This window comes from Vigna angularis, chromosome 1 (assembly GCF_016808095.1).
Source record: "Vigna angularis cultivar LongXiaoDou No.4 chromosome 1, ASM1680809v1, whole genome shotgun sequence".
Lineage (NCBI taxonomy): Eukaryota > Viridiplantae > Streptophyta > Magnoliopsida > Fabales > Fabaceae > Vigna > Vigna angularis.
Genome location: NC_068970.1, coordinates 21,639,224 through 21,649,910, shown reverse-complemented (window position 1 = coordinate 21,649,910; position 10,687 = coordinate 21,639,224). Strand labels below are relative to the sequence as shown.

Sequence of the window (10,687 nt, the reverse complement as noted above, 5' to 3'; positions counted from 1 at the left end):
AAGAATATTGCATAACTAGGAGTGGTTGATACTCGGTTCTAGTTAGTGTAACAGGTGTTACTAGGATTAACTAGGGAAACCAAGAGTGAGTAAAACTCAACGAGACAGAGTATCAAGAAGATACCAAGATTGTCTAGGAATATAATGAGTGGTGAAGAATACTGAACAATTAGGAGTGGGTGAAACTCAACTAGATAGCGTATCATGAAGATACCGAGATTGTCTAGGGATACTAAGAGTGGTGAAGAATATTGCACAACCAAGAGTGGGTGAAACTCAATTTTAGGCAGTGTATCAGGTTAATACCAAAATTGTCTAATGAAAACCAGGAGTGGTACCAATACTCAAAGTGTAACCTTAAGCATCACACACAAAGTGCTTTTTCGCAAGTTAAACAACACTTTGTTCAACCCCCTTCTAGTGTTTTGCGCAACTTCATAATATAGTAAAAAGCTCCCTTGTGTAGAAAATACACACAAGGTACTTTATTTATAATGAGAAAATATGGACTATGTCCAAAATACAAACTAAAGAATAATAAAAATATAACAAAAGATAAGTAACTAAAGATAAAAGATAAACATAAGATATCTAGATATCTAATAATCTAAGATAGTTAATACAATAAGTTTTTCTTTTACTAGATAAGTGATCTAATAAGGTGTCACTAATAGAGATAAACTTGTCATACATATCTTCGTCTCATTAAAACTTTACTCACATTTATATGACCAAGTGAAAGACTGATTATTGAATTAACTTAATCAAAGACGTTACAATTTTTTTAGAACTCTTCAATGAATCTTCTATCGTATCCATTTAATCCAAGAAAACTTTGAACTTTTATTCCTATTTTAGGACTCTCTTAATTCATCATTATTCTCTACTTTGAAAGAATCAACCGAAATTCTTTTTAGTTGGTACTACATGTCCAAAAACTTTATTTTTTTTTCATTCAAAACTTAATTTAGTTAATTTTACATATAACTTTTTTCTTATAACACACCAAACACAACTCTCTAAGTTGTTTTCATGTTTTTCATAAGATTAAGAGTATATGAGGATATCATCTTTCAATTTTACTTTAAATTTATCCAACAAAAAAGAAAATTTGTATTTATGTAATATGTGAATATAGAAAAAAATATTAATTACTGAGTATGACTATATTTAGATATTTTGTACATCTCATTTAACCTAATTTTTTTATATTATGATCTTAAATTAATTGTGGAAAATTGATCTAATTTGTTAATTTTTAGTAAATAATATTTACTCTTTATAATATCTTTATTTAGTTGTATGTAGTCTATACACAAATAATCATTGTCATCCTTCTTATTGATTAAGAGGATAGGTGCTCCTCAAAGTGAAACACTTTTTTTTTCACTTTCTTTCAATTAGTTTAGAAAAAGATATGTTTCACTCTATTTTTATTTTACTACTTCCCTTTTTTTTTATCACACATCCAAATAAAAAAAGTGTCGTAGACTCAAGTTAAAGCCATGAGTCTAATCTAATTTATTTCATTTGTGTTACACTATTTGGTGGACTTAGCTACGAGACATTAACTTGGCATGTTTAAAAAAAATTGAGAAAACAAAATTATTCATCTAAATTATGAGAGTAAAATATTAATATAAAAATGTGTAAACAATAATTAATTAACTGAGGTTTAACCGTCTAAGTTATTGAAAGAAAAAATTGAACTTTTTTAAGATTAAGAGACTTATCAAAGTTTTTGAACGACTAAAAGCAACGTTAATCGTGATGAGATGAAAAACTACTTCCATAAGATTGTTGAACTAGTAAAATTAAAAAGAAAAAAAGAAACTGATTCTCAAGTTAAATTATTCGTTCACATAACAACGTAGCTAACCTTAACTAAAATGAAACAAGAACAACCTGTTCAAATTAAGAAATATTTCTAAGAAGTACGTTATATTCTTAAAATATTTATATAACTCCTTGAATTGTTATTCTTTCAACTTTATTTTACTTAGATATGTTTAAAATTCTTAGTCAGTTCTGATTTTAATTTTTACGAAATATTAAATTCTAGGCGATTCAGTCATCTACCATTTATGTGGTTCGTCTACAAGTAATTTGATCCCGTGAATGATATCAAAATTTTCTAATTAATTTCATAAATGATTAATGAATTCTCAGTTATATCCAGAAAGCAATAGACCTTTCTAACATGAATTACAATCAACCTAACCATCTTTATTTTCTGTCATTAAGGAAATATCTATACATCTTTAATTTAAGTTTTTTAAAATTTCCAACACATACCTTTAAATTTGTTTTTAACCTTCTTCGGAAATATAATTAGATATATTTTTAAGTTAATGAAATGTCTACCCTATCCACGAAAAAATCGTGAGTAAATAAAGTGAAATTTTATTAAATGGATATACTTGGATTAAATATTTAAAAAAATAAAATAACTTTTTTATGTTATCTATTACAATAAAAAAAATGGAATTCATCCTATCCATCTATTTTTTTCACCAATTAATCTCTACCCATCAGTAATTTAGATAAGTAAAATAACTTTTAAAATGTCAACTAATATTACCAGAAACACCAATAATTTTACGAAACATGAGGCCGAAACTTTAATATTCACATGTTTACTCATAAGTACATCTTTTTGTAGGTAAATATTGATTAGTAATAACATTAACTTTTTTTAGACGAAGAATTCTAGTCCATAACCCTTTTACTTTTATAACCCTGACAACCTATTATAACAAATAGGTAAAGTAAGATTTAATGTATCTGCTGTGTTTGACTTTTTCTATTTGACATCTTATAATCGTAGAAAATTCATTTTGATTTATATAATTATGATTTAAAAACTATCAAAAACTTTCTAAAGATCGTAGCATAAAATATCAGTTGACTGCAAGAACCATTTACGTGAAAAGTCATCTGAGCCAACAATTTTGTATTATACATTATTTGTATAGCTGAAGACAGATTAGATAATTATTTGTTATTTATTATATGAATGCAAACAGTTAAAATAATTCGAAATGAGCCTAAAACCGACCACATTTTAACCACGGATTTGTCATTGAATCAACTACTATATGCGTAAATTTTAATGCGGTCTGTGAAGCATCTTTCAAAAGCATTAGCAGATCATATTAGTCGTGCTTAAGCTTTTTATTATTTGGTCATTATATTATTTAATCTTTGTCGAGTTAAAATCTTGATATTATTTTATATGTATTTTATGATTTCTTATTATGCAGTGAATTAATTATTCATGGCTAGGCGGCATCCGCCAAAGAACTCCACGGATGGCCACCACTTGACTGGGACTGAACAATTCTCCCCAACCTGCAAAAACGAAAATACCATTTTGACCAAAACACTAATTTCGTCAACAAAAGCCCGTCATCAAAGAACCATAATACCCTCCACCTAATTGTATGAAAGTTCCTGCAGGCCCAAAATTTAATTAAAATGGCCACCAAAACACTCCCAGAAAACTTGGTAAGCTAATCAAACCAATGTCCCACTTTTTACTCTCTCCCCCTCTCTGTATGTGCATGTTCTTTACGGTGAAACAAAAGAAGGCTTATAATTTTTTCCGTTAAAATATACCGCTTAAGATTTAGTTCTTCCCTAAAACTATGGTCCCGATTTCAATCTTTTTGCACTCTGTGCCCCTAAGATGTTACCAGCTCCCCACTGAGCTGAAACATCGTGCTGATAAGGGCAATTGGAACCATTTCGGCACCCTTTTGAGCTTTTAAAATATATGCATGGTTTCTGGATTTTGTGTTTCACTTCTCCTTGTTTAAAGTTATGTACCGGTTTCATATCTTGGAGATTACTATGACGAATACCTATGTGTGAGTCCTGCATATCTTGCTTATCTGCCCCATGTTGCCTGATGAGGTTTTTATAGTAGTTGGCATCCTTTACAGCAAATGCTGATGAACCTGTGCTTAGTTTATAAGGCAACGTACTGGCAGGGGATTGCACCGGATTCACAACAGCATGCAAGTTCCTGGTAAGAGATGGCACTGGACCAGTGCTTAATTCACCGCCCATTGCAGCGACTCGCTTTGGCCCAGATGCCAGAGCTGTATCTTGGTGAGGCTGAGTATTTAATGCAGGGGAAATACCACTTGACACATGGTGAATTTGTTTGCTAACAGACCTGGGTATATGAGATGCAGGTGTATTTGTGAGCAATGAAACTGAGGGTGTTCCTGGCTTACCAGATAAAGGCCTAGACAATGGAACTGATGCAGTAACTGGATTATCATGAGCCGGAGAGAACAGTGAGACTGATGGAACTGCAGGCACTGACAGAGTGGATGGCTTGTCAGGTGTTGGACTCAATACTGGAACTGATGGATATGTAGTTTTCAGACCAAAAGGCAATGAACCCACTGCACTTGTAGGTGTAGCCCCCGAAGCTTTCACATCAGATGTAGACAACAGAACTGGAGTGTCAGGCTTAACACCAGGAGTGGTGTCCACAGTACTTGTGGAAGCACTTGTGGTGGTTGCTGCAGTTCTATGTTCATTAATCAACTTGTCGAGCATTTTGGGATCATTAAATATTTTAACCAGTAAATCCATATCAATCGGGGATCCCTGCTCAGAACTCCTCATAATGGTTGCAACAACAGAAGCTGCCAAATCAGCTTCCATACCGAAAGATACCCCCCCACCCAAGGGGATCCCTGAACAGGGATCCGAGGAATCAGTATAAAAGGCGTTTGAGGGTGAACGAATGGAAGTTTCAGCAGATATATGTTGCAGAGGGTTATTCGGCTGCACATTGGGGAAAGGGTTCCCAGCTACTGCCACTTCGGGTAAAATATCCATAGGTTCTTCCTCTTCAATGGGAATGATAGGGATGAGGGGAGTAACGTCATCATCATAATCTTCCTCTTCTACTTCCAAAGAGACAGAAGGACTAAACACCCAATTGCAACTCAACAATATTAGTGACTAGAAAGAAAAAAAGTACCACAACTTTCTACACTAAGGTGAGACATTTTACCTAGGAGGAATGGCTGAAAGACGGGGATAAACAGCTTCAAGCACCCTATTTTCTCTCGCTTTCTGATTTTCTTTCTCCCTACTTTCTTCGCCCGCTACAACACGCCAATCAGGATTGACAATAAACTGTAAAAAAAAAAATACAGAAACCGATATAGTAATAGAAGAAGGATAACATACCAGTTGAAGATAATGGTTAAGAAAACAATAAATATTCAACAAGGTTAGTCACATGCAAAACGAGATTCTAAATAACATGTGACAGAATTACCGGCAGAGGACATTCCCATTTTATCTGGGAAATGCAGGACAAATCAACCCTTGTTTGTTTTAGGAAATGACTGCTTTCAAACCCAGGGGGCAAATCGGTAGGATCAATAATGGCGGAATTTGAATTTAGCATCGATGTCTTTATTTGAAGATGATCTTGCGAATGTTGGCCTACTTTTGAGGGGAAATCGTCAGACAAAAACAATTTCACCTGTTAGGACACAATTATTAGTGTTACAAAAGAGGTGGTATTCATCGTAAATAGGTTGACATGAAGTTGTATCACTACATAGAGAAACACTGTATAAATACACAATCACAAAAATACTGATATGTTAGAGCCTCATGAGACTAATACATCTAGAAATCGTACGGTAAGAAATTCACCAATAACAGCATCCTAGAGTTTAAAGAGGAATACATTAATAGAACTACAATCCCATCCAAAACACAAAAACAAAGAACAATATCAGCTCTTGCAACCGTTAGGTAAGCAGTTGGTTACTGAGAGATCAAAATGAACAGAGACTCCTCTAATCAATCAACTGCTACCCATTTCCTGAAAAGTTTCGCTTTTAGATCATTAATCAAAACCATATGCCAAATTGACATTTCAAACAAATAAGAATATTTTAATTTCAGTAATGAGTTCTATTTATCTCACTTCTACCTGAGAATTGATTAAAAGACTGCGATGAGAACAATTTTTCAAGGCTAGGACACATTAAAACAATCATATTATTTAGCGGAAAAGCATTCAATAAAACCAGTAATAAAACAGAAATATCCAATCTAGTCCTATTGAATGCAAAAGGCAAAAACTAGAAGCAAATAAAAAAATAACCTAAGTCTTTCAATTCCAATGTTGAAATCAACCAAATCTAAACCAAACCAAATTCTTTCAATTCCAGTGTTGAAATAAACCAAATCAAACTTACTCCCCATCTTCACAATTGTGAGTGATTAACAACTACGAAGTAAATAACAAAAGCCTTATTCTACTAAGTGAGATTGGTTACATGAATCACATGATATCTTAGGATAATTAGACTATAGTAGGATTTCCAACCAAAGACAAAATGCCATTTTACAGCTTCAAGTGGAAAGAGTGCTTACACTTTGTTTAGAGTTAAGAAGGATTGACATGGAAAAAAATGGATTGCAAAGGAAAATAGAAATGAAAAGGATTATTTACATTGGACCCACAAAAACTGATTTCCATCAAACTAAATTTGTTCCACTTATATAATACTTCATCTATGTCATCCACGAATCACCCAATTCCTCAACTTTAGAAAATTGAAAAAACTCCTCCATCAACACCTAATCAGCCACAAATACAACCACTACCGCCCACCAGCTACTAACAAAACCACACCACTTTTAGTAAAAGGCGCACTATGAAACAAATTTGCTCTTCAAATATATGAAGCAAATGACACTAAGCAAGGTTTTAAAACACAGATCAATTATCAAGGGTTACTAGTTGAATCAGAGGGTTAATTGTTGAACTACATGAACCAATAACAAAATAAATGCATTGGTCAAGTGGTAACTTGTAAAATTCATGTTGTTCATAGATGGAACATGGCTTTGATCCTTAAAGTTTGACTTTACCATTCAACATTATGTCAGCATTAAAAATATGTGACCAATCTGAATAACAGGTCACCCCATAACTTCTGTTTCATCTGTAAAAATACCAATTTACATCGGTTCATTCACATGGTGAACCTAATAAGCAGCTTAGACCAATAATACTACCTATTCTCATTCCATCTATTTGAAACAATCAGTCCGAACCAGGTTTTACAACACTAACACTAGTTTCAACACTTTGACATGGCTAACTTAAGGATAGAACAAACCCACTACACAAAAAGTTAAACATACATAGCATAAAACATGAAAAAAATCAAGATTAGTATATTTACCTTCCTATGAAGGTATCCTAGCAAATCTTTCAAACCATATGGACACCACTAAAACACTTTGGAATATAGTTTGGACACTATTCTTATTATCATTCTTATTGATCAATTTTGTTATAGGTCAAATGATATACAAGACAGGTGTAATGTTCGTGATAAGGCTTCTGAAATTAGTATTAGTTGGACAATTTTTTTTTGTTTGTGACCATGAAAAAGTTGCATCTGTTTCTAGTAATACAACATCAAATTCATGGTTAAATATTCGGCCAAATTACAATAAGTGAAAACAGAAATAAAATAAAAGGTTTTTTCAAACTAAATAGACTCTAGGTTCTACAAATAATACTATACTTCTTGACTAAGTTAATCGATTAAGAAAAAGTGGGTCAAGGAAGGGCTGAAGCACATCATCAAGGGAGACCTTCTTCCTCTCCTGTTTTGCTAGAAATAAAGAGGGCTGAAGCACCAAAGCACATCATATGCCACTTTGTTCATGAACAGCCGGACATGAGTAGTGTCGACAGAGTGGTCGCAAGGGCAACAACAGAGATAGACAGAGGAAGTGAAAACTCGCTGATGCTGTGTAACACATGAGTAGGACACCAGGTAGCAGAGCACAATGACAATGAGAACAATGATGAGGTATAGGCTGTACAAATGCAGCCATTATGTTTGTGTATTCAAATCAGCGGCAAATACAACATGCATACATCTACCACTTGTTCAAATTTGTGCATAGAAGTTGAAAGCAGCAAATAGTGCCACTATATTAACAGCATTGAATGGTGCAGCAGCCACCGGAAGCAACACACAAGTTTTTGCACATATGCAGTGTGATCTTATGTTATTGCACCTCTATTAAACACTATTTCTCAGCTCTGTTTCAGAGCACTTCTCCTGGCTAGTTGTTCTGTTTCATTGTGCTTATCATTGTTATTGAGTTATTGTTATCAGTTATTCTTTGACTGCTGAACTATGTCCTTAAGCTATGTTTTTTAAAGTACTGATGAATTTGTCTTAAATCTTGAGTACTTTTCAGGTTTAAGGGATTAAACATTATATAAATTAATATAACTTTGATGTATCTTTAGTGTAACATTTTTGGGGTGGTCGACTGCTTGATATTGCATTCCAAGATTAACATCTGTCATGAACAAATTGCAACAAACTTTGATGAAATCTTAAGATATGGCTATCAGTACAAAAAATATTAGTTGTATACATCCATGCAAATGTTGGATTAACAAAGTTCAAGGAATTGTTTACTTTGAGAAAATATTTTACTTCTTGTATCAGAAATAATTACAAATGCTATATTAGTTTTACTTAGTTTCTATTGTCAAATATTTCTATCATAAAACAATGTACAAGTCTTCTTATGTTAAACAAAGTATAGGCCTTTATTTGGTGTTAAACAATGTACAAGTCTTTGCAAACAATAAACAAGACGACCATTTTCTAACTATTTACGAAAACAAAATATGAAAGTGAAAAATCCTTTAGTCAAACCAAACAAGCCCTTATTTACCAAGGAAAGAGAAGTACTAGACCCAAAATTATCAAATAAAGGACAAAGGAAACTTCATAGATTTTAATCTGTAAAAACATTTTGAAGTTTAGGGTTATGTCCCCAACTTCTGCAAGTTTCAGATTAACTGCAACACTCAAACTCTTTGGTGTGCCATCATCAACTCCCAAGTTATAATGTAAATACATCTTCACCGGAGGACTGACTTATTCAACTTTCAAAGTTTTCTTTTGAAACAATACTTGCTTGTATTCACAAGTATCAGTAATTAAGATTTATAGTTTACATTGAGAGGTTTTACCGAAATTTAATTAATCATAGTTTCAATTTTCTGTAATCTAGTATTAATGGAGTTATTGTACACTTAAAATAATGAATTTTTTAACACGTACTGTTTAGGTTGTAATTTTTTCCAGTGAGGTTATCAAACTCTTTGTTATTCTTATTGTTACTTATTTTCTTCTCATGATTTCCAAATTTTCTTTAAGTTGTAATGTTTTCCAGTGAGGTTATCAAAAAGTGCTCTTCCTTATTCTTATTCTTACTTATTTTCTTCTCATGATTATTTCTAAATTTTCTGTAGTGAGGCGAAGAACTTTAAACATCTTAATACCTAGATTGAAAATTTTTCATGATGATTTCCAAATTTTCTGTAGTGACGCACCATTGAAGAACTTCTTATTTACTCTTTCTCTCAATTCTCGCTCTCCCAATTTCGAATTTTTCTGTAAACATGCATTATTAAGCATTCATCATCCATTCAAATTAATGAGATTTTTAAAACATATTTTAAAGATTTTAAATTTTTCCAGGGAAGATCTGAACGAGTCTTCCTTATTGTATTTCTTCTTATTTACCATTTTAAATCAACAACTGTTTACGTGTAGAGGCATTTAATTAACCAAAATTTTAGAACAAATTACCTAGATTGTAATTTATTCAAGGAAACTTTTTTTTTCAATATCTTCCTCTTATCAGTATCATTATTATAAATTTCTCTATTATTGTTAACATCGTCATTTTCCTTATAGTTATTAAAGATTATCATTATCATCATTATTATTGTTATTATTTTAATAATTTAATAATAAATAATATTCATTATTATTATTGACAGCAGTGACCCCTGTATCTTGGATAGCAGCCTGTGCATAAAATGTCAGGACTCATCGCAGAAAACAAAAGCGAAGCACAAAACTCAAACCAAATAGGGCGTATGAACGAAAGACATCGCACACAGCGACAGCAAAGGAGAAGGATTTGAATAAACGACAACAAATCACTAACAAAAAACTTGGCTAAAACAGAGAATCTTGGATAAAAGATTGTCAAATGTATATACCTGACACAGGTTCCCTCCAGTGGCCCACGAAACCCGGTTGGATTTCCTTGCTCGCTTCATATTAAATCCAGAATGAAAGTTAAAAAACACTCAGATTCAGATGCATAAGAGATAGGTTAATATGAGAAAAGTAAAATCAAAATGATTAACCAAGGAACGCGTCGCCTTTCTATAACGACTCACTCGGCATAGAGAGAGGAAGAGAGAGGGAGAGATTTGAAAGGGAAAACCCTAGAAAGAAAGAGTGGCGTTTCGGGGGAGGTGGTTATCCTTATATAGAGTTTGACGGTGAGGGTGAGGGTGAACGGGGCGTGAGATTAGGAAAATCTAGGGAGAGGGTGATGGTGGCTTGTGTTGGCAGTGACAGCGCATAGATGCAACACTGACGAAACGATACCTTCGAGTGGTGTGGTTGCGTGGGTTGGATTGGGCCCAATTCGTTTCCACTTCGATTTCAAACAAAACCGCGGTGCCAACCGGATACGACCAATGCGCTTTTTAGCTCTCTTTTTTTTATTATTATTATTCTAATATAAATTAAATCTTTGCTTTTGAAACCGACGTATGTGATTAGAGATGATA

At 33.0% G+C, this 10,687-nt stretch overlaps 1 protein-coding gene across 4 annotated transcripts; it reads right to left on the bottom strand.

Annotated features, from left to right (window-relative positions):
* Positions 1 to 2,223: 2,223 nt before the first annotated feature.
* On the bottom strand, positions 2,224 to 10,576 carry LOC108329613 (zinc finger CCCH domain-containing protein 6). Of its 4 annotated transcripts, none has more exons than XM_052878719.1 (5): positions 10,106 to 10,482; positions 5,306 to 5,515; positions 5,036 to 5,160; positions 3,864 to 4,948; positions 2,224 to 3,351 (listed from the first exon to the last, which is right to left on the bottom strand). In XM_052878719.1, exons 1-5 carry the CDS (start codon positions 10,163 to 10,165, stop codon positions 3,272 to 3,274), a joined length of 1,560 nt encoding a protein of 519 aa, XP_052734679.1. In that variant the 5' UTR covers positions 10,166 to 10,482; the 3' UTR covers positions 2,224 to 3,271. The 4 variants fall into 4 exon arrangements, with proteins under 4 accessions (XP_052734679.1, XP_052734674.1, XP_017419513.1 ...); XM_052878714.1 differs by lacking the exon at positions 2,224 to 3,351 and having other exon boundaries at positions 3,353 to 4,948; positions 10,106 to 10,159; positions 10,256 to 10,482; XM_017564024.2 differs by lacking the exon at positions 2,224 to 3,351 and having other exon boundaries at positions 3,353 to 4,948; positions 10,106 to 10,159; positions 10,289 to 10,482.
* Positions 10,577 to 10,687: the final 111 nt, after the last annotated feature.

Bases quoted from the DNA above. Each gene is read 5' to 3' on its own strand.
- LOC108329613 (XM_017563952.2), bottom strand. From the start codon at position 10,165: ATGAAGCGAGCAAGGAAATCCAACCGGGTTTCGTGGGCCACTGGAGGG. The intron at 5,516-10,105 runs GTATATACATTT...GTGTCCTAACAG, and splicing joins CTGGAGGGAACCTGTGTCAG to GTGAAATTGTTTTTGTCTGA. The intron at 4,949-5,035 runs GTAAAATGTCTC...TTGGGTGTTTAG, and splicing joins CTTTCAGCCATTCCTCCTAG to TCCTTCTGTCTCTTTGGAAG.